Source organism: Mustela erminea, chromosome 11, assembly GCF_009829155.1.
Source record: "Mustela erminea isolate mMusErm1 chromosome 11, mMusErm1.Pri, whole genome shotgun sequence".
Classification (NCBI taxonomy): Eukaryota; Metazoa; Chordata; class Mammalia; order Carnivora; family Mustelidae; genus Mustela; species Mustela erminea.
This window is the reverse complement of record NC_045624.1, coordinates 82,115,875-82,139,833: the sequence shown is the minus strand read 5'-3', so window position 1 is coordinate 82,139,833 and position 23,959 is coordinate 82,115,875. Positions and strand designations below refer to the sequence as shown.

At 36.5% G+C, this 23,959-nt stretch overlaps 1 protein-coding gene across 1 annotated transcript in view; it reads right to left on the bottom strand.

The window, feature by feature from the left end:
- The window catches only part of GNAT3 (G protein subunit alpha transducin 3), a 55,562-nt gene that overhangs the window by 9,874 nt on the left and 21,729 nt on the right, over positions 1 to 23,959 (bottom strand). The window contains exons 2-5 of the mRNA XM_032304641.1: positions 23,331 to 23,373; positions 17,059 to 17,200; positions 10,159 to 10,316; positions 5,517 to 5,645 (exon numbers count right to left, since the gene is read on the bottom strand). Coding sequence (XP_032160532.1) covers positions 5,517 to 5,645; positions 10,159 to 10,316; positions 17,059 to 17,200; positions 23,331 to 23,373 — 472 coding nt within the window. The remainder of the gene's footprint in view (positions 1 to 5,516; positions 5,646 to 10,158; positions 10,317 to 17,058; positions 17,201 to 23,330; positions 23,374 to 23,959) is intronic.

Below are 23,959 nucleotides of genomic sequence, written 5' to 3'. Positions count from 1 at the left end.
AGGGGCATAATGTGTAATATAACCCTTAGCCCACTGTTCTTTTAATTTATCATGCAGCCTTCAGAAAACATGTTTCAATAGGCATAGCTTTCTCCTGAGGAACGAAAGACAAAGATTTGTTCTCTGAGGATCTTGTCATATTGATAAAATGGCTTTTCAAAGTCTTAGCATGTTAGTTACCTTCTCATTTTATGACTCACTTAATAAACAGTGATGTGTATCTATGTGCATGTGCTCAGGTTGAAGTTAGAGACAAAGGCCCAAGGAGCATAGAACATTGCTCTAATGCTATTTGCCATAACAGAATTGAAATGTCCATTAGCAAATCAGACCAACACCTTATTGTGTAAGTTCTGCTCTTATACTCAGTCTACTGGATATTATGTTAGCTCTAAGAAGTTACGTGTTGTTTTGCTGCTATTGTAGTAATTTCTTTTCACACATCCCTCTTCACTTTGACCTCTTCCTCTAAATTTTAATTTTGGGTTTATTTTAGAGGTATAAAGCATTAAAACCTAGAAACATTTTAGAGATTTCCAAAGTAGAAGTCTTTTCTAACATATTTCATTGAATCGATGTTCTCTGATCTAAAAAATATATGTAAGAATGTATATGAATATACATGAATATGAATACATGTATATTCCATCATGACCAATTTGTGAAAAACAAATGGAGAAATCAGAGAAAAACATGCTTTTTCACTAACTGACATTTGGATTGGTCAGATCTACAGAGATAATTAATGAAGTAAACATATGCGTGATATAGATTGAATACCCTTGATACCTTGAGTAGTAAAAGTAACCAGAGTATTAATGATATTGAATGAAATGTGCAATTCTCGTTTGGGTGAAGAAGTTTTATTTTACTTATTTGTTTGGTTATATATATTTCCTTATGAAGTCTGATAGTTCAGTTAGAATTGTTTAAAAAAAAAAAAAAACTTTTTAAATGCCCAAGTTGTACCATACAGCTAAAAATCCACAGGCAAGGCTTTCAAGTGACAGCTGAACATTGATTATTTGTTAAACTATCCATGGCATTAATAAAGGGTAAGGTATCAGGGTTTTATGGCTTTATAGTCAGCATTTGAGTTGTGTAGTCTATTTTAAACAATTGGGAAAGTTGTTGAGTTTTATGGTTTTATGTCAAACAGTCTAGCAGCTGGGTAGACAATCAGATTTACTCCTAAGCTGACTTATACTCCCACAATAAAGGAAACCAATGCACATGATCAATTTAAAATTCAAGAAAATTATAATTTATGTTATATCATAGATCTACTCGAACATTGTTGGAAATAGTTATGTTGAACTTACAAAACCTAAAGCTTCACATTATAATAGTTGCTGACTTCTCTTCTTTGACTTCCTCATAGCTTTATGTCTTTATAATTCTCTTGTTTAATTGTGGAACAATTAGGAAGTGACTTTTCTATAATTGTTTGATAAAGCCTTATAAATCTTTAAGTTCTTTGTCCTAAGGAATTATTTTATAACAAATAAAAGAGCTCACACTTGTATTTTCCATTTACTAGTACTTTAACATGTATGAAGATAATTTCTTTTATGTTTGGCAGTTGGAGTTCTGGTTTGATAAGAACACTAAGGTAATTTCCATTAAATTAGGTGATACAGGAAGATGATATAGTATATTGGCAGAGAGAATTTTTTATTTTGATGTTCCTATTTAAAATTCTAGAGTTCTCTAATTTAATATGCAAATTAAATCTTTAGTTTTAAATGATCATAGGATGATGTATTCTATGTGAATACAAATCAATGCTAATGCAATATATTTTAATGTCTTAGGCACTTACTGAAATGAAGTTGGAAGGTATCTTATTTTTGTACTTTCTATTTTGAAATACTACCAAATTTTATACTACAAAATCCTGTGCATTTATAGATAATCCTATTCAGCCCTTCAAAAAAAAAAGTGATTTAACTGTAGGAATTTATTAAGGGATTAATATATCTCAGTTGCTGTGACTAAACTTAAAAATGTAAGTAAGTGGTTTTAAATAGTTCCTTAAGAAAGAAGAGTTGCCTTTTTTATATTTTGTAGCAAAATTTAAATATTTTCCAAATTCCATTGTTTAAATACTTGTGTTTAGAGAAAATCTCTGCATTTGAGTAGTAATTAATATTCTCCATTCCTTATGGAAGATGCCTTTTAAATAACAAATCCTCTTGAGCAGGAGGAAAAACAATACCTATTCAAACAAAAGAGCTAAAAACCTATCTTTTTTGTTTTTTTTAAAGATTTTATTCATTTATATGAGAGAGAGAGCACAAGTGGAATATGAGGCAAAGGGAGGGGCAGGCTCCCCACTGAGCAGGGAGCCTGATGTGGGGCTAGATCCTGAGATCCAGGATCATGACCTGAACCAAAGGCAGATGCTTAACCAACTCAGCCACCCAGGTGCCCCAAGAGTTAAAAACCTGTCTTAAGAATGGCAAAGAGGTCACCGTTGGGTAGCATAGAAAATGTTATGGCAAAAGAAGTCCTAACTTGACTTTACAATCCAGTTCCCAAACACCTTCTATTTCAGCCTTGATGCTGTCAATAGAGAATTAGAAGACCTTTTGTATTCCTTCGTAAGGGCCAGTGGGATATGAAAGTAGCATAGGCAATCCCCTGCCTGTAGGACTCAGTGCCTCACAAACCACAGAAGGACAGAAAAATGATGATGGACCAATGGGGGTTTAGAAGTATAATCTGATGAGACATATTATGAGGTTACATATCTTTAAAATAAGGTTTTTTTTTTTTTAAAAACTAATGCAAATGCTGTTACGCTCAGAATATAATTTTTTAAATTTTATTAATATTATTTAGTACTGAGAGAAATAGATGTTCCAGAAAATGAACGTGACTATCTGAGGTTTGGGATGCTCACTGGCAGTCATCATGTCCCTTGGTTTCAGAAGCACAGATATCCGAAGGTACCAGAGCCTGCCAACTCCTAGACAGCTACCCAACAGGCTGTTTTATTCCCTGTTCCCTCTTCTCTCTCAAGGGAATTACGAAGGACCAAAAACATTGGAAGGAACACTTATTCTATGGAAGAAAGAATGGTTTCTGCCAGTTTACCTCGTGGCCCACAGAGATACTCAGTGTAGGAAGTGTGGTCTTGGAAGTTAGAAAGATGTGTTCTAACCTACATAGTGCCTCTATGTATGATCTTGGGGAAATCTTTCACCTCATTTGAGCCTCCATTTTGGGGCTCTTTGTCTAACATAGGAGCAGCAACTAGGGCCCCTACAGTGATTGGCCTAGCACGTTTATTCATCTGGCAAAAATCAACTGTAAGCCTACTCTGTGCTAGCCACCATGATAATCACAGGAGATGGTACTGTAGAGACATGGCTCCTACCCTCCAGGAGCTCGGAGCATTTAAGACAGAAACAGAAACAAACAAAGAAGTCAATTTCATACATTAGTAAGGGTTTTGTTTTTGGAACAAAACAGCATGATATTTCAATCTTGTAAAGGCATTGCCTCATGTTGGTATGGGAAGTGAGAGCTCTTTGTGTTTCTTCCCAGTATTACATTTAGTGACTTCTCATTGCTATTGTTACAGTATTAGTTAGCCATTGTTACAGTATTTTTTTTTTAAAGATTTTATTTATTTATTTGACAGAGAGAAATCACAAGTAGATGGAGAGACAGGCAGAGAGAGAGAGAGGGAAGCAGGCTCTCCGCCGAGCAGAGAGCCCGATGCGGGACCCGATCCCAGGACCCCGAGATCATGACCTGAGCCGAAGGCAGCAGCTTAAACCACTGAGCCACCCAGGCGCCCCTGTTACAGTATTTTTATACCAAAGGGATCTTCAGGGACTGCATGTCAGGCTTTCCTTCTCCCCCTGTCCCAGAGAGCCAACTGATAGGCTTACCAGGACACTATTGGGTATAGTAGTGACAAGTATACACAGGGATGGTAGACAGAATGATCAAGGTTCCATGAGGAGATGGCAACTCCTTTTGGAACTTAATAATAAGAAGGAGACAGTCTTTGCAGAGATCTAGTATCAGAGAGAGCATTTTAGGCAAAAAGAACAGCAAGTACAAAGGCCCTAAGGTTTAGAACGTTCAAGGAAGAGATATATACGGCAGATAATTTATGATAGTGACTATTTCTGAGAAGATACCAAATTGGTGTTGCATAGGCTGACTGGAGTTGTCAACTTCTAGGTATTCAGTACATGATATTAATTTCATAACTGGTCCATGATCCTGTTTAAACTCCAGAAAATTCTATTAGTTTGTGTAATGCTTTGACAGGCTTAGGAGGGGCAGAGGAGCTAAGCAATTGGACTTGGATTCCCACAGGAATAGAAACTGGATAAAAAACCAGGAGTGTGGAGAAGGTTGTTGCCAAAGAGGAATTGCACTATGGCCATGACAGGACTGAAGACAAACTGCTTACATTTGCCAAGAGTAGATGTTGATCCAAATCTTAGCAGTCCCTTTATCCTGGTTTGATCTTTGTCTCATCTGTCAGAAAATTAACTACTTGTGGACTTGAAATTCAGGTGTAAATTTTGAAGAGCTTTCTGTGATATTAACTTGAAAATACCCTGGCTATCTATGTAACATCTAGTCTAAGCAGATAATCTGATTCGGCAATGTTAATAAAAAAAAAAAATTTTTTTTTAAAGCTTTTATCCCACTGAAGTAAGTTTTGCTTCACAAATGGATGCAGATAATTTATGTCACTTTTGTTTCATTTTTCTACTTTAAAAAAATATTCCCCGTTTGCATACATGAATGAGTTTATTGCATTTTTAATTATTTTTTTCATTTTATTAAGTGGTACATCTGGAGCCTGGTTTTAATGTTTAATAGTCCATCTTATCCACAATCCACAGGGAGAGGTACTTAAGTCTCATGACATTTTATAATATTACAGTTTGGATTTCCATTTCTTGGTATAGTAAGTGAGTGGTTTTGCATTTCTAGAAAGGTCTTGGTAATGTGACAGCAATAAAATTAGTGGACTCATTTTCATACCCAAACCATACTTATAAAATAGGTCTTGTTACTTCAGTAAATAGCATCACATTCAAATAGTTCTCTCAGTTATTTGCATTTTTTAAATTAAGGATATGAATAAGAATATTTCAGGCAAATGGGAGATTGGAGGGCAAAGGACATCGTATCTGTGGCACCTGTTACTTAAATTTTATTAAAATATAATTTCTTTCTCTCCTTCTCTCTCTCTCTCTCATTTTCAAAGTAGGATATCAGTTTCAAGAGGAAAATGAAATCGAGCTCCCACCTAGTCAAGACAAGGCATTTTTCTTTGAGGAGGATATGGGGCTTAGGATGAGGGATAGGGTGTAAGGCCATAGGAAAGCAGTAAGAGAAAGTGGTACTGAGAGTGAACAAAGCTTGGGAAGAATACCCAAGCATTCTTCCTAAGCCCAAGCTCAGAAACAGGTTAGACCTTTCTCTGTGAAAAAATATTGACTACTTTTGTAGATGGTTAGAAAAGCCATAGTGCATACCTGAAATGCAAATCTTTAAAGGAGAATTGAGTTTCAATGATTCCAGTTGTTTTGACTCGAGAATGTAGCACATCTTGCTCATTCGGGACATATCCAGGAGCTGTGATTCTGTCGACGTCATTAAGATAGCTAATAAAACAACAAAAATAGCATATATTTTTTAAATTTATGTTTGAAGAGACCAGGATTCGGTACCAATAAAATTTTACTTCAGGGTCCATTAAAATTATGAAGCTCCAGGCTGGTGCTTTTAAAATTGTGCTCATCAGAGCTTGGTGGCCGGATGCGGCAGGGCGAAGAGTGGCGCACCGCTGACCCATGGAGGTCTCTATAATTATAAAGTCTGCTAGACCAGTGCTGCCTTAGCCTGTGTTTTATGAGGTATTAGTAACAGAACTGGCGGTGTATGGATATATTTCAGAGAGAAGTTCTATTTTCAGGTTTTGATCATCCTCCCCCAAAATGCTATCTTGTCACGCTAGGCACTAGATTATCTTAAAAATGCTATGGTTTGAATTTAGGTACTTTGAATTTTAAGACAGTAATTGGTTGCAATAGTGTTGTTCTCCACAGATTGTCTAGCTTAGGACTCTGGACTATTTGTTTTAAGTGCCATGATTATATGCAGCTAGTGCAATTAAAAAAAAACACACACAAAAAAAAACAAAATAAAACAAAAACAACTTTGACTTTCTTACTGGTTCACAGTGGAACTAACTCATGACATTGGTGACCCACCCAAGGGACAGAAGGCTGAACTTAGACATTGCATTCACTCCTTCTTCCACCTGTGTGTCAGTGGCCTTACTCTTTCCTAGAGGACATATTTAAAAATTCTGCCATTCCCAAGCCTAATACTGCCCTTTTTTGGGCCACAGAATCTAGGGGTGCTGAAAAGGAGGAACAGGTCTGAGTACACCCTGTGCTCTCTTAGAGTCTGTTAGATGAGAGGGGAGGAATTGCTCTTTGGCTCTGTTTTGAAACCAGATCACATCTTTAAAAGCATTTAATTGCTTTCAAAACAGTTGACAACCACTATTCTAGACTTTCAATACCAGGGCTTTAGTAGCTTAGCAATATGGCTATTTCTGTGAATATGCTAAATAGAGACAGTCAAAGTCTGGTAAGGTTTTTATGACAAAACTGGCCATTCTATGAAACGAAGTTTACATATGCAGCTTAACAGGAAGGTCATGATGGGCAAACATCCATCCAGACAGAATTCGAGGGGTAGAATCCAGCTAAATATTACTTATTATTCAGAAGTTGAATTTTTCAGGGGCTCAGTTGAAGAGTTGGTATGCATTAGCACCTCACACAATGCCTTAAACAGCACAACTATGTTATCATTTTTTAAAAAAGTAAATTCAACAGCAATATGGATAATTTATTCTCTGAGGATCTTTCTGCTTTTGAGCAGAAACAAACGGACTGAATGCCCCAAAGGGGTTTTGGCCAGATGACAAAAAGGCAATCACAGTTCAGAAACATATGTATGTGTGATGTGAAAATTTCTCACCATGCTTTATTCCAAAAAAGCTGAATTTTTCTTAAAAGCAAGAGACATATCAAGATACAGATATATCAGAAGAAAATACTGGAAGATTTTTCCAGTTTATCTCTTTTCTATTTTGTGAAGCCCCATCCTTTGTGAATTCCGTATTGACTAAGTCTGCACGTAAGGTAAAGTCTACTGTTAGTCGGTTCATGAAGGAACAACAACATCAAAAGCAAACATGTCAACATAGCAGTTAAATTCATTTGAATGATAACTAAATGAATACTTTGGTAAAGACACATTTAATGTACTTTCATTTGCATGTACAAATGATTTCAAGCAAAGCAGAAGCATTAGCAGAGCAACAAATTTGCATTTAAGATGACTGCTTTTAATAAATAAAAGACTTGAGTGCTCAGGCCTGTGGTCTAGAACTGAAACCAGAAGACCAACATACATATGGCTCAAATCACCTTAAAAAAAAAAATCTTTTTCTAATCATGCAAAAACAGTATTTTTTTTTTTTTTCTGGTAAAATCTTTGCTAAATCTTAACGCTGATAGAATTTAAATAGCACACTAGATGGCCTCAATCAGTAAACCCTGAAGTATTAATCAGAATCTTTCCCCTGTTTGTCACTGTCCTGCCCTCTTCCTTTCAGTTTGCTAGTACTGATAGGGGCAGGTTGGTGGGGTGTTGTCAAGGACAGGGCATTCCCTGCTCTGATTAGGACTCACCTCTTTGTGAGCTTAAATTTGAAGGGAGATAGGTTCTTTGTTTGTTTTAAATATTTATTTAATTGAGAGAGAGAGAGAAAGAGAGAGCTAGAGAGCAGTGCAGGCACACACGTGAGGGGGGGTAGGAGTAGGGTAAGGGATGGGGAGTGGCGGGGGAGGGGGAGAGGCAGAGGGAGAGAGAGTCTTAAGCAGTCTTCTGGTGAGCACAGAGCCTGACTGACCTGGGCTGGTCTCCCAACCCTGAGATCCCGACCTGAGTCGAGACAGAGAATCAGAAGCTCAACTGACTGCACCACTCAGGCGCCCTGAAGGAGCTCTAGGTTTGAAAAAATAATATCCTATTTTGACTGAAAACAGAAAAAAATGGAAATGGGGGAAAGGGAAAGAGAGGGAAAAGAGAAAGAGAAAGAGAGGAAGGGACATGGGAAGGAAGCCATTGCCCTGTACAGTACATGCAAAATAGAAATGGGTTTGGTACCTATCTGATAATATATTTACTTGTAAAATGTAAATATAAGGCAGTATTGGAAAAAAAAATGTTAATTTTTGGAAGAAATCAGTGGCCATTCAACTATTTTTCTTTGTGTTTTACATAATCTTTTAAGGACTTCTAAGGGCAGAAAATGTTAATATTTAAATGTGGAGGTTTTTTAATAAAAATTTTCTTAGACGTGGAGGTGGGAGTGAAGGTGGCGGGGTGGATCAGATTTCTTCTACTGCTCTGTACATCAGTCAGGGTATTTAAAACCATTGTAATATGGGCAACATTCACAAAGTTGGTACAAATGTGTAATTGCGTTTAACTTGAACAGATAATTAATTGCTTTTAATACGATTCTATAATGTGATAGTTTCATGGTAAATTATGTATTTTGTATGTCAGAAAAACTGAAACTAAAGGTTAGAAATACTAGAATATACTAGAAAAGGTCATTTCATCTGCCCATTTTAATAATAAAATGCGTAAAGTTTTTGCGGTTAAAGAGCAAAGTGTTTGGTAAGCATAATGATAATATATAATCGCAAACACTTGTCTTAGACTAATCTGATTACCAAACATCTGCTCTTATCGCTCTGTGAAACACATTCCTTTCCTCTCAAGTCCCTGACCACTACCCCCTTCTCTTTAGTTCAGAATAACATATATATCTCATTTCGCCTGACTTTGAAATGTCCATGGTCATGCAGATTCCCTGTATGTATGCCTATTACATTTGACTTTCTCCTGTTAATCTGTTTCATGTCAATATGATTCTTAGGCCAGCTAGAAGGATCTTGGAGGGGACAGGAATTTATGGTTCCCAACACGGTCTTGTGCTCACTTTGGCAGCACTTACACCAATACCCTTAATCTCTCCCTTCTTCCCTAGAATTTTGTTATGCAACATTTTAGGAAAATATTCCACAATTCAGTTTCTTAATTGTGACTGCCCTAATCAATGATTTATATAGAAAAGCCAGGCTCTCTATACTACAGAGAGTTCTGTTAGTATTAAAATGTGGCTAGGTACCTGGACATAGAAAACAGTTTTTTGAGTTTATGTAATCATATGATGATAGACATTCTCTCCTCCACCAAAGAGATAAGAGCAGGGCTTTTCTCCAAAGGCTTTGGACTTTATACTACTAACATGTTCTATTGGGAGTTCATCAAAAGGACTTTATTTATACCTTTTTAGACATGGTATGTATGGACAGATATATAGAATAAGTAAATTATATTTGTATACATGTGCACACATGCAGGCATATAGCCACAGCATAGCTTAAAATTTGCTTACTAAAGTAGAAATTTAAAATAATTTTGGTAATGAAATTATACATGTTGTCATAACCTCCAAATTTCCTTGTGGCTCGTAATTGCCAAGCTGGGTGATACTAGCTGTGAAAATTGAATAATCTTTCTTGAGACTCAAACAAAATCCCACAGTACACAAATGTGTTGGAAATCATTATTTTCTTCTATAATTCTGTATGCTAATCATCGAACCAAAGCAGCCAAAGCATGTGTCATTAATAAATTTATTTTAGAAGATGATTTCAGTATTAGGACCAGAAAAGAAATGAATAGCCAGAAACCTTGGTATGCATGTCCTCAGACTGTGTTGATGTTGAGCACAGTGCACAGTGATTAATTCTTTCATTTGAGAGAAAATGTTTGCAAAACAGGGGTCTCGGGCAAATAGTTTCAAAATCAGTTATTTTAAATGCTCCTTTGCTTAGATTTTTAAATCTCATGATGTCACTTTGATCTTTATTTCTCTTCAATTACTCTTTCAGTCTAAAAATATAAAGCTCTTTGCATTCCTCAATGGTGATTACAAACACAGGGTTTATAATCTTTGATGTTGAGAATTCTTAGCATAAAATGTTTCAACTGTAATTGCTGTCAATCGCATTCACTTACTAAGCTGCGGAGTCATTGAGGTGATACTCAGATGCCCTTTCAAAGCAGGCCTGAACTCCGGGGTCCCTCCACAGTCGCTTTATTACCTCAGCCAGTTCAGGTGTCATGCCGCCATCTTGCAGAGTGTTGGCCATCGCACAGAGTTGTTGCTGGTCTTCCTAGAGCAATGTTTTTGTGACAGTGATAAAAATGTATTGTTATTTGGAATCACATATCTTTTTTTTTTTTTAAATAGAGCATTTCAGTTTTATTATTTTTATCTTATTCTTTTAGGTAATAATTTTGTTGACCATTTATTGAATGTATCTTAAGGTCAGTTTCCTTCTAATGGCTGGGTGAAAGAGTTGTCCATTGCAGAAACTATGTAACATTATATGGTGAAATGAGGATATTTTGGTATATATCATTAACTTCTGAATATGATGTCAAAGGGATTAATAATACTTCAAATCCATTGAGATCTCAATCAAAATGCAAGGGGAAAATGCAGTGTCTTTTGCAAATGAATCCAAAAGTAGGAGGTTAAGTTGTCAAACCAAGAAAGACAATGAGCATCAGAAGAAGAGTCCAGCTCAAACTATTTTGTGCAGTGTCAGGTGGCTCCCAGTGAAGAACGGCCAATGAGAACTTGCTGCTTTTCTGATACAATTCAATTTATTATTTTAAAGAAGTAATAATGGTTATTTCACCATCTTACTAAAAATCTGTTCTTTGCATTAAAAATGGAAAGGTGGTCTCATTGTCAAAGAGAGGCTCTGTTAAGACTAAAGATCTTATTACATCTGTCTTCACATTCAGATTTTATTGCTAACCCAAATTGATCAATGACTGTTAAGCCAAAAATTATAAATGGCTCACATCTAAGGATTGACGGCATTTTCATATACTGGCACAGTACATTTTTAAGTCCTTCTTCCCGATAAGTTGGTTGTGAGAGAGGGCTGCAAATCCGGCAAAGAATGACCCAGCCAGCTTAGCTGGGATTATCCCATTTGCCCCCTCTCACTGTTAGGGTGCCTTTTAGGATAAAGGATGCAATGAAACAGCTGCTTGAACTAGGTTGTCCCTGTTAGCATACCTTTACAGACCAGCTAATTTCTAATATACACTTTATATTAAAAATTTTTTTCCCAATTTCAGTTTATACTTTATTTGAATAGATACTATGAAAACATTCTCATCTTGAACATGTAAGTGTCGAAGTATTCTTCTACCACCACTTCAGTCCTAGTACTTCCCCCAAAGGGCCAGTCATCCTATCAGCTTGGTTTTTGTCTTTTAGGAACTTTTATTTTTTAGCTTACTCCTTGGATATGTAAAGTCAATGGTGAGGGTTTTCAAACTAGGCTGTGGCTTACAAGCATGTGGGGCACTTTTTAAAAAAATACTGACACCAGGACCTCAACCGAAACAAAATGAGGCAGAACCTCTGGGGTTCAGATTCTGCAAAGGTATTTTTGAAAATCTTCCGGTGACTCAAATGTGAAGCCTGAGCTGAGAATCCTGGCAATACAGAGTTTCTTTAACCATAAGTAATATCTTACTAGACATACTGTATGTTAATTCATAAAGTTCTTCTATAGTTATTAAAGGATTGACATGGTAATTTAAAGAATCAAAATTCATGTATTTTAAGAAATTGGGCTCCCCAATCACATTTGAATTTTTAAAGTATATAATACCCAAATTAACCAGTATTACAAAAAGTTGTCTTCTATATAAACAGCCAAATGATGGAAAACTGACTCCTACTGATAATCTTACTCATGTTTTAAAAGCTCCAGTAATTTCCCATCACACTCAAAACCCAAAATCCCATGCCATGGCTCACAAGGTTCTACATGTTTTAACCCATGTATTCCTTTTCAGCTTTCTTTCTCAGTCTCTGTCTCTCAGTCTCTCCCTCTCCATCTCCCCCCCCCCCCCCAATTTGTCTCTCTTTCCTCAAGGTGCATTAGACTTCTTGCTGTTCCTTCAAGTCACGAAACCCCCATTTGAGAACATTCGAATGGCTGTTCCTCCATGTCTTCCCTGTGGCCCATTTCCAACATCATTAGGTTTCTCTCAAAATATCACCCACTCAAGAATTCCTTCCAGGGCCACCCTTACTTCCATTTTTTCCTTACTCTCTAGCCCCCTGCCTTCCTTGATTTTTCTTCATGACACTTACTACTACCTATGTAGTGCATATGTCTTTATTTTGTATCTTTTAAATTCAATTGTAAGCACATGAAGGCAGTGATTTTTTTTTGTTCTGTTTATTTCTACATCCTTAAGACTGAGAGCAGAACCTAACACATTGAATGTCTCAGAAATATTGTAGAACAAATGAGTCAACAAACTGAACACACTGATTAACTCAGACCTCAGTTTCTAAAGAAACTTAAAAGGTTCTCCAGTAATTTCTAACATTTTTCAAATAGCTCCAAAGAAGTTTGAGTGGCACTGTGAAGAGATTTTTGTTCCTTGTGATATATTTAGGAAAGCTTGGGAATTATAGTGGCTCTGGAATAGTTCATGCTCTCAAGGTTGTGTAGATCTGGAACAGTGTTGTATAGAAAGCAAAGTACATGTTCTCTACAAGTTACCCAGGCTTTCCTCATCAATATTAGGTGGTGGGGATCCTAGAACCCTGTGGAACTCATTTTAAACCTTTAAGTCATATTTCCAAAAATTGCAGAAACAATACATCAAGGAAGGAAAAGGATATCACAACCTTGTAATCTTGGGAAATATCAGGTTAAGAAATGCGTCGTTTTGTTACTACAGGACTTTCTCAGGGCCTTTGAGCCCTGCAATTTGCCAATTTCCAAGAAGTTGTTATAATATATGCTTTCAAACTTACTTGATCACAGACCTTTTCTCCTAGAACATCTTGTGAAATCAGTGTTCATTGGTTCATATTATAGGGTTCACTTTGTAGAACACTGTCTCAAGGATGGTCACAACAACACTCAAATCATGTGATAAAGTGTTAAAACTTTCAACATTTTTTAAAGTTGGTAGTGGGGGCGCCTGGGTGGCTCAGTGGGTTAAGCCGCTGCCTTCGGCTCAGGTCATGATCTCAGGGTCCTGGGATCAAGTCCCGCATCGGGCTCTCTGCTCGGCAGGGAGCCTGCTTCCTCCTCTCTCTCTCTCTCTCTCTGCCTGCCTCTCTGCCTACTTGTGATTTCTCTCTGTCAAAAAAAAAAAAAAAAAAAAAAAAAAGTTGGTAGTGGATGTTTTAGATGCTCTAAGATAGAATAATATCCAGAGAGGATAAGTCGAAATTTACTAAATGCCTATATTATGTCCGCCTCTAGTTTCTTTAACTTTCCCCTTTACAAGTTGTGTATTTATGAAATTAGTCTGTCAAGTATTAAACCAAAACAAGAACATGTTCTGTTAGCTTCATTCTTCTTTCAGCTATAAGTTTGCTTTCTCTCTCTCCTACTCCTCAGCTATAGTTGCTAAAAATGTCTTTATACTCTGTTCCCATATTTTCTTCTCATTTCTCAACATACTTTATTGGATTCTGCATCCACAACTCTTCTAAAACCCATTTCATGATACCCCAGTGATCTCTGTATTATTAAATCCAGTAGACTTTAAATATACTTCTTTCCTGACCTCTTACGACTTTTCATCTTAGATAACTTCCCTCTGGAACCCTTGCATTGAATTCTGCGATTCGATAAAAACTTGGTTTTCCTCTTACTTTCCCATCATCTCCTCCAAACTTCCCTGTTCCTCCCAAATGACCAGAAAATGTTACTTTCTTTTGTGAAGCTTTTATTTATTTATTTGAGAGTGAGCAAGAGAAAAAAGGAGCAGGGGAAGGGGAGAGGGAGAGGCAGGTTCTCCACTGAGCAGGGAGCCTGAAGGGGACTTGATGCCCGTGACTGAGCCACCCAGGTGTCCCGAAAATGTTAGTTTTTCAGCACAGGCACCTAACTTGCCACTCTCCTTCATACCTGTATCTTCTCTTTGTAAATATTTGACCTCCTTGTTCCCATCCATATCCTAATACACATTATACACCATAGTGTAATGCCAATAGTACTGAGATTTCGATCTCTTATCAAATTATCTCGTTTGGACTTGAAATGTACATTTTCAACCACTTATACATGTGGACATGTTACAGAGCTTACAGACGCATTTCTTAAATAGTTGTGCCCCCCCCCCCCCCAGTGACAGACTTTCTTTTTCAGTGATTCTTTTCATAAATGAGAATTTGGCTCTCCATCCAGCTGTGCTGCACTTTTGAAATAGCTGATGCTTTGTAATTACTTGTTCAGTGACAGATTTCCTTCTCTTGAGGGAAGATACTTCTCTTGTTTTATTCATTGCTGATTCCTCAGTACATCCCGTGTCAAGTGTCTGCCATATAAATCATAGTTTAATGAAATACAGTTTTTTCAGGGGCACCTGGGTGGCTCAGTGGGTTAAGCATCTGCCTTCAGGTCAGGTCATGATCCTGGAGTCCCCGGATCCAGCGCTGTGTTAAGCTTCTGGTCAGTGGGGAGTCTGCTTCTCCCTCTGCCCCTTACCTCCCTGGTATTCTCCCTCTCTTTATCTCTCTGATTCTGTCTCTCTCTCAAATAAATCAAATCTTAAAAAAATATATAGTTTTTTCAAATGATGTTTGATGTGTAGACTTTAATATATAAATTTTAATGAGCTTACACTTAGAGTGATTACTGGAAAATAAATACTCAGTATTTACTAGGATCTTAAAGTATTTTGTTTTTAAGTGGATTTCCTATATTTCTGTTTGCTTCTGGAATAGTCCTTGAACCTCAGTGAAAAAAGTGCTAACGTTTTGTGGATGAAGAGACCCAAATGTAGAGAGATTAAGTAATTCGTCCAAATTTACAGAACCAGTAACCAATAAAGCTTATGGACATTCTCCTTTAGGACTGTAATATAAAAATACATAAATTGTATAAATAGCTAAATTGAAAGCTATAGAATAGAACTCTGAAAGCCACACACTACACATAGATGTTTAGCAGGGTTATAGTTCAAGCCAGAGTTAAGAGTGTATTAATCTTAAAATCAAATACTAAAGAAGGTCACTGAAACTACTATAGTTTACAACAACTGGAATCAAAATTGGGGGGTATGTAGTACCTGACAGCTGATGTTGACCCTTGAGGGTATAGGTCCTTCTGAGAAGTTGTATCAGTCTTCCAGTGCTGCATAAATTGCTCTGTTTTTCCCATTTAACGTACAGTTTAATAAATTGCATTTACTTAAAGTTTCATTCAGCATAGTGGCAGCAATCTACAGAGTCTGTATTATTTTCACTCTGCCTGCGTGCCAGATCATTAAGATGTTAACCAGTGGAGGATTAGCGAACATTTTGGATTGTTAAAAGTATTTTTACAAACATCCTTGCATCAGGAGAAGCTCTAATGGAAGCCAGAAGAGGTGGGTTTTGCCCAAAACACTCGCTGTGCAACGCAGGCTACCTTGCTAATAGTCTTTGGCCTTTATTTTTCACATCTTTAAATATGGGGCTTATACCAGGTTGCTTCTGAAGGGCCAATTTAAAGTCTCAGATCCTTAGGAACAGCCAAAGTCAGAGGGATAACCAAACTACGCTTAAATAAAAAAGGAGATCACCAAGTCTAGGAATGGTAAAGAATACAAGGATATTGGAGTTGGGTTCTGGCAAATTCCCCTCTTACTTGTGAGAAGGGAACTGTAACCTAAAGAAGGCGGTGACTTACTAGAGCCAGGTTTGGAGAAAACTAAAAATGGAAGAGAAACCTAACCCAATTCCTGACTGTGCTTTACAAAGCATCTGCCCTAAAGACATACTTAGAATTGCTGTGCTCTTTGTTGGAAAATGGCAGAACAAGATGAGGGTTGACCATTAAAATTTTTTTTTAAATTAACAGCATGGAAAAGGTATTTTTCTTTTCATCCTAATGGCATCCAATGGTAATTTACATAGTCAAACCCTAAACTTCTGGAAGGGTAGGTAGAGTAAAGTACAAAGGTCATATTCTTCTCTATAATTAACATGTTCTTCCTCTCTTTCTTACTGTTAGGGGACAGGGTATCTAAGTTTACACTGGGAGCAGCTCAGTGGATACCATCTGGAAGCAACCAGCTGCTCCAGGACAGAACAAATGGAAATGAGTGTTTTCCTGTTGATCATGCACTCTTATTCCTTTTTTGCATGTGGTTAACTATTGTTCTTTGGAGAATGCTCTGTGTTCCATTTGTCAACTAAAATAGTTGACACATATATTTGCACATAAATGGTTTGAAACGAAGTGGGTTTTTAATGTATTTTAACATAAAATTATTATTACAAAATATAAAATAAAATGAAATGAAACTGTTTAGAAGCTACCTTATAAACATGAATCTGACTACTTGAGTGTATTTATTATACAGACATCTTAATCACACAGTTTTGAATTCTTTTTAAAAAAATTAGCACTCTAAAATAGTCATTTCCCTACCCAGCATTGTCTTTATAGTTATTGTTGAACAGTAATAATTATGTTATTACTATTACTATAATGTTATAATGTTCACTCCATGAAATGACTCACAATTAAACTAAGAAAATAAAAATGGAGTTATTGCAGTTTGATTTTATAGAATAAACTCTTTTGTATTTAGTAAATATCATTATTTTTCTTTAATACAGTATATTATTTGATATTATTTGATATTAGGTTTGATTCCTAGGAAAATAGTTAATGCCAAATAAGATTATGGCACACAGAAAGTTTCATTTAAAGAAAAAAATCTTACACCAAACAGAATTAAAGTTTCCAAAATTCATATTTTATGTTCTTAAATTTTTGGTGTAGATTAGTACTGCAAATTTAGGTCTACTGTTTTATGGCTCAAACTCCATTGTAGGACTACAACTGTCATTATTTGTATACTTACTGCACTTGTGGGATTTACATAATCAATCCCAAGGGTAGTCATGGCTTTCACAATAGCTAGGATGGATTGCAGTGTATTACTGTAAATTACTGCTTTGAACTCCATGCATTCTTCCTCACTGTAACCATTCTTATGGATGATCCTGTAGTTTAAACACGAAAAGCTTTTGTGAGTTGAGCAATTGGTTTTTTAAATAATATTAAAACACATCAACAATAATTTGCTTGAATAAAATTACAGTATATATTTGCTACAAAAAAATATTACCCATATGTATATGTTAAATCTGAACAATTTTATAGCATTGGATTTTATTATTATCCTTGAGATTTAATACAATATTTTCTTTCTGGGCTCCTCATGCTAAATATAAAGAGGACTTAGAAATTGCCCTGGTAAACCAGTATTTAAAATGAGTAAATCATGAGGAATTTTAGTTAGAAAGCTTATTTATTTCAGAAGAAAAATTTCCAGATTCGCAGGACAAAGAAATATACAGAGTTCTGAAACTAGTCTTTGTAACATGATGTTGATGTCTAGAGGAAGCAAAGTAATTTACTAGAACATTCATTTCTTTTCCTATCACTTAAGACACACTGGAAAATAGAAGTGCCTGCTTTCTATTTATAGCATTAACAAAGGCATCTCTCTCTCTCTCTCTTTTTTTTTTTTAATGTAAGTAGTTACCTGCTGTTAAATCCCTTGTTACTTTTCCATCTTTGTACATTCCACAAGTTCTCAAAGTTGAAAGGCTTATGTTACTTGGTTGAACTCTCTTCCTTCTACTCAATCAGAACTCAGCGTTTTATAGTTTTAGAATGATCGATTAAAATAGCTTTACCTTCAAAAGCTAAAATCTCTGCATATTCTAGTTATTTTATTGTGTCTTTATTGTATAATACGTTCTTGCTCCTTTTTGTTGTTTTTGAAGTGCTATCTGTAGGCATCATTTTGGAAGTCATATTCCGAAGTATTTGTGTTTTACAACTATTCACAGAGAGGCTTTAGCATAGGGAAAAGAATACAAATGCCCCCCAAGATAGTAAAACTTTTAAATACAAGAATTTTTACAGCCAAAGGAGAGGTAGCCCTTATATCCATTATTGACTGTTTTTGATATTTGCTTGCCAGTAATTGCTGTATTTCTATTTTAAGCATGGCCATGTTTATCTTGTTGGATTAAACAAATAACTTTAATGAGTAAATAAAGCAGACAACTAAAGGTTGTAGAAAAATGCAGTTAAAATATCTTTGTGGATAGGGGTGCCTGGGTGGCTCAGTGGGTTAAGCCGCTGCCTTCGGCTGAGGTCATGATCTCAGGGTCCTGGGATCCAGCCCCCATCGGGCTCTCTGCTCAGCGGGGAGCGTGCTTCCTCCTCTCTCTCTCTCTCTGCCTACTTGTGATCTCTCTCTGTCAGATAAATAAATAAAATCTTTAAAAAAAAATCTTTGTGGATAGATCAAGAATAAGTTCATTCAAGAAATCTCAGTTCTTTTTCAAAAACTGAAATTAGGAAGTTATTTTAGTTACTAAATTAAAACAGCAGTTAACAGTAAACATGGGGCATTTAGCATTTCTTTCTGGAACAAGTTCTGATTCCTATCCTTTCATCATAGGATAATGAAACATCACAAGGCAAAATGGCAAAAGCATACTTTAAAAAAATCCAGCTGTAGTAGGACTTTAAGCAACCTTGTTTTTCTGGGGACTGCATAAATACATTTCTGTGATATAGACCTTTGTACTTGCAGTTGATTCCTAAATCTGTGCCAATTAATGAGCTTTTAATGAGCATTTTCTGCAACATGGGGTATTATGTGCTGAAAAGAATGAATAAGTTTTACTTTCTCTCCTCCCCAAAAACCTATAGGCTAGAGCTCTATTGTCCAATATAGTAGCCACCAGCTGTTAATTAAAATTAAATTCCTCATTCACACCAGCCACATTTCAAATGCTTAATGGCCTCATATGACTCGGAGCTGCCATATTGGAGAGCACAGAAAGAGAATCTCCCTGTCACCATAGAATGTTCTATTGGACAGTAGTAGATTTCGGAAGGGTAGAGCATAAAATCCATTGCTGTGCAGTGTGATAGTATTTAGCAACAATGTCTGCATGTGGTCCAATAAACTAGAAAAGAAAAAGTGATAAACTTTATTGGGAGTAGGTATAAGGGATCACGAGAGACTGCCTGGGAGCAACGATGATCAGTTGAGTTTTCAAGGAGAAGTCATTATTTCCAGATAGTGAAAAGGAAGAACGATCAGTTATGACCAAATAGATGGTTACAGTGATTAAGCTTTCAGTGTGTGCCAAGAACTGTGTTAAGTTCTTATATATCTTCTCATTTCTTGCAGTAAGTCCTTTAAAGAAGGTAAAATTATTACCTACATTTTACCGGGAAGAAATGGAGGCACAGATAAATGAAGGAACTACCCCTAACTTATTCAGTATGTGGTACATATTCAGTATGTGGTATGCACTCTGATTTGGGAGCCTGTGATTTTAGCCGCTAAGCTGTCCTGTCTTCTGTAGTCGGCAGAACTATGTGAGTTCAGGATTTCTGGGTGTAGAAAGCAGGAAGGGGGAAGTCAGGGGACCTGAGAATGAAGAGAGATAAGAGCTGGATTCTAAAGTGCCTTGTGCTTCCTTCAAGGAGTCTGTTCTTGACAGTTCATGAAGAGTACAGTTCAGGAAAGAGATAAGTTTTCTTTTTAAAGAAATCCGTTGGTGTTGGTGTGGATACTGCAGTGGAAGAAAGAAGAGGGAGGGAAAAAGTGTTTTGCAGGATATTGTATTAATCCAGTTCAGAAATTCGAGGTTTTTTTTTTTTTTTAAAGATTTTATTTATTTATTTGACAGAGAGAGATCACAAGTAGGCAGAGAGGCAGGCAGAGAGAGAGAGGAGGAAGCAGACTCCCTGCTGAGCAGAGAGCCCGATGCGGGACTCGATCCCAGGACCCTGAGATCATGACCTGAGCCGAAGGCAGCGGCTTAACCCCCTGAGCCACCCAGGTGCCCCAGAAATTTGAGGTTTTTAAGCTAAGGCAGCGACAATAGGGATAAGGGACACCCTCGAAGACGAAAGTTGTTTAGATGTGGCAAAACTGAGAAAGTGAATGTCAGCATATCTACACCCGGATTAGTTCTTTTAGAGGCTGCAGCTGCTGTAATTCATTGTAGGGGCATGGAGGCCCGCTGGGGAGATAACTTAGCATTGTTTATTCTGATTTGGACCTATCCATAGAATATGGAGGTAGATGTACCTGCTTCCCTAATTTAGACAGAGTGAATGTGAAAGAAATAATCTGGGAAGTCTGCTTGAAGATGACAGGGAAAATCATTGTACCTTAGCAGTTTTCATTTGAACCTATAGAGTAAGCGAAGAAGGGGGCCAAGTGCATTAGAGACACCAGCAGTTAGGTGGCATCTGAGAATCAAGCAGGCAATTAGGACATAAACTAGGAGTTATTCCAAAAGTCAGGGTGACGTTTTAGAAGAGAAAAGTCCAGTGGAGTCGAATGGAATTAAGATAGGAACTCATGAGCATTTCAGACAAAATGGCGCTTGGAGATAATATTAATGCTATTAAGGGCAGTTGATGTGGCAAGCCAAAGGCAGCAGTGATGAGAATCGTTAAAGGGTAAATGGAAGGTGGAAGGAAGAGTGAAGAGAGTTAAGGCAGACTAGTCTTCACAGAGTCAACTGAAGAAAGGAAGGAAGGAGGAGGTAATGAGGAGACTCCCTTAATAACAGAAGCAGTGCTTGTTCCTTGCAGAAAATGGGAAAAGCCCAGCAGTATTCAAAATGAAGGTGCAATGTAACTTTAAATCCCAATATTGAGAAATAACTATCATTGAATATTGGCCTATATTATTCCTTTTAAAAAACTGTATTTTGTCATAGTTGGGGTAAAATGTTCATGCAGTTTTGGGTCTTAGTTTTTCAGCTAGTTTAAGTATTTTCTATTACAACTTTCTCATGTACATGAAACTTGTAATGGATGCAAAATATTGCAATTGAAAACTGGTCCTACACTTTTGCAAACTGTTTCCTTGTGTTTTATTTTAATTTAGGGTACTTTAATCTCTCATTTCTCTATTTTAAATAAGACTAATTTAAATCTCTTGGTGTATAAACGTTCGTATTTTCATGTTTATGTCATTTTACTTTTGTGCTTTTTCAAATTTAAATTATTTTACTAGAATTCTCAGAGACCTATTTATATCAGAAGTTATTATTTTCCTAGGTTTTTAGTTTGATTGAAAAATTATTTCTACAGATTTGCTATAACAATTTTATTAGTAGTAATGAGAAATATTAAGTTCTCAAAACCTCACCCTTATTGGGTAATATTATTTAAAATTGTTTGCTAATATGGTTGCACTTATTTGTGTAGCATAACAAATAACATGGAGGACATAGGGAGATGGAGAGGAGAAGGGAGTTGAGGGAAATTGGAAGGGGAAGTGAACCATGAGAGACTATGGACTCTGAAAAACAACCTGAGGGTTTTGAAGGGGCAGGGGGGTGGTGGGAGGTTGGGGGAGCCAGGTGGTGGGTATTAAGGAGGACACGTATTGCATGGAGCACTGGGTATGGTGCAAAAACAATGAATTCTGTTACGCCGAGAAGAAATTTAAAAAAGTTTAAAATTAAAAAAAATTGCTAATTTACTAAGATGAAGAATAGCTCATTATTGCTTTATTTATTTGTTTATTTGACAGAAAGAGAGAGAGAGAGGGAGAGAGAATACAAGTAGGCAGAGAGGCAGGCAGAGAGAGAGGGAGAAGCGGGCTCCCCACTGAGCAGAGAGCCCGATGTGGGGCTCGATCCCAGGACCCTGAGATCATGACCAGGGCCTAAGGCAGAAGCTTAACCACTGATCCACGTGCCCCTCATTATATTGCTTTAAATAGATATTTGAACTTTGTCTTGTGTGAACTGTCTGTTCATAATCTTTTCCCATTTATATGTATTGGGCAGCTTATTTTTCTTAGCAGTCTGTATGACTCTTTTTATATTATGACAGTCAGTTACTTATATTTATTATAGTTTTTTCCTAGTTCTCTTTTTAAATTTTATTATGGTTTGATATATTTAAAGGGTTTAATTTTTAGATAGTCAAATAACTTTATTTTTTGCTTTATTGCATTTAACTTCATAGAGAATGGAGAGGTAAATAAGATAGGAGGAACTCCAGCATGATTAGAACTGAAAGAAAAGAACAGGTGAACACAGTGGGAGTGTGATGGGGGTGTGACATGATTTGCATGAATGGATGGAGCAGTCTGAACAATGATCAGGAGAGACCAGTGTCCTGTTCTTTAAAGACAGAAGAAAAGGTAAAATTAAATTTGGTTGCAAGTACATGTGTCAGGAAATTCCAAAAGTGAAACTTAAATAATTGTTGGTATGGAACTTACATGACCTTATTACCTGAAAGGAAAGAAAAAAAAAACTAGTGATTTAGATTCCAAATAGACAATCATATCATTGACTGGGATGGAACCCTCGTGTGACATATTCCAAAGGACAAGATCCTCCAACATGGAAAGAAAAATAAGCCAAAAAAAAGGACTATCTTCTTCTCCTATGGCAAGAGTTGTCCTTCAAAATTCTCCAGCAGTGATGGAGCCATCACTTAAAAGGCTTTACATCACTTAAAGGGCTTTACATAATCCCTTCCACTTACCAGTGTAAATTTTATTCGTTTAGACATTGTATTCTTGAATTTTAGAGTTTTTGCATTTGTTGTCTCATTAAGAAATCCATGTCTATTTATTTCATTATACAAAGAAAAAAAATAGAGAAAAGAAATACAAAGATAAATTGAAATCCATGTTAGTAGTAACTTTAAATAAGCACTTTAGTCCCAGGCAGGCAAAAATGTCAATTTAGGTTTAAAATACCATTTCCTCCTAAATTCAAATGGGTCACTGATGGACGTATTTTGAAATGTTGATGGCTTATACCCATAATACCGAAGTTCTAGATTATGCCCAGATGAATATATTTAAAACATGACTGCTTTGAGTGTGCATCTTGTTGAGAGGCAAAATTTAAAAGAAAAATGGAAATTACAATATCACACATCAGTTATGCTCCCTGCGAAAGAATAGGAGAGAGGCTCGCCCGGCAAATGAGACAGCTCTGCCAGTAACTACATGTACAGACCATCTGTCAGAGTTTCCCAAAGTATTTCTTTTCAGACTGGTCAAGTACACAGACAGACTTCAAATATCAAATATATAAAATAGTGTATACCTACTTCATTTGTTTAACGATTGTACTTTTTCCAGATTCTCCTGCACCTGAAACGAAAAGAGAGGAGTGTTATCAATTGCTACACTAAATTCATATAGATACTAAAACCTCGGGTTGTCATTTTCTCATGGGTAAATCTTGACCGGATAGCTCTCCTATATAAAGAAGGAAAATAATCTCCGTCAAGTCTTGAAAGGTATTAGCTGCCTACTTTTCAGGACAGCAGAAGAAAATAAAACCCTTCTATATTAATGTTAAATCCAGCTATAGGTCTGGCTTCAAGGTAAAGGGTATCTTCTAAAACAAGAAATGTATATTCTCAGGGAAATAAAATTATTGCATTGAACATAATTTGGAAAGCTCTATCCCCTGGGTTTGCACCCCAAGGAAAGTGGTCCCAACTTTGCAGTCTCTAGAAAATGTCTCCCAGGATGTCTTCTCATATATCATGTTTGATTAAATAGCAGTAAAGAAAGAACACCAGATGATTGTCCTTTATTTCCAGAACTGTTTGAAGCCTATCCTAATTGAAGAATGGACTCTTATCTTTATTATTGTGTTTATCTTCAAACATAGGTATATTCTGCTTAAAGGAAAGTTAATAACAAAACACTAAGCAAACCTAAAGAGCCT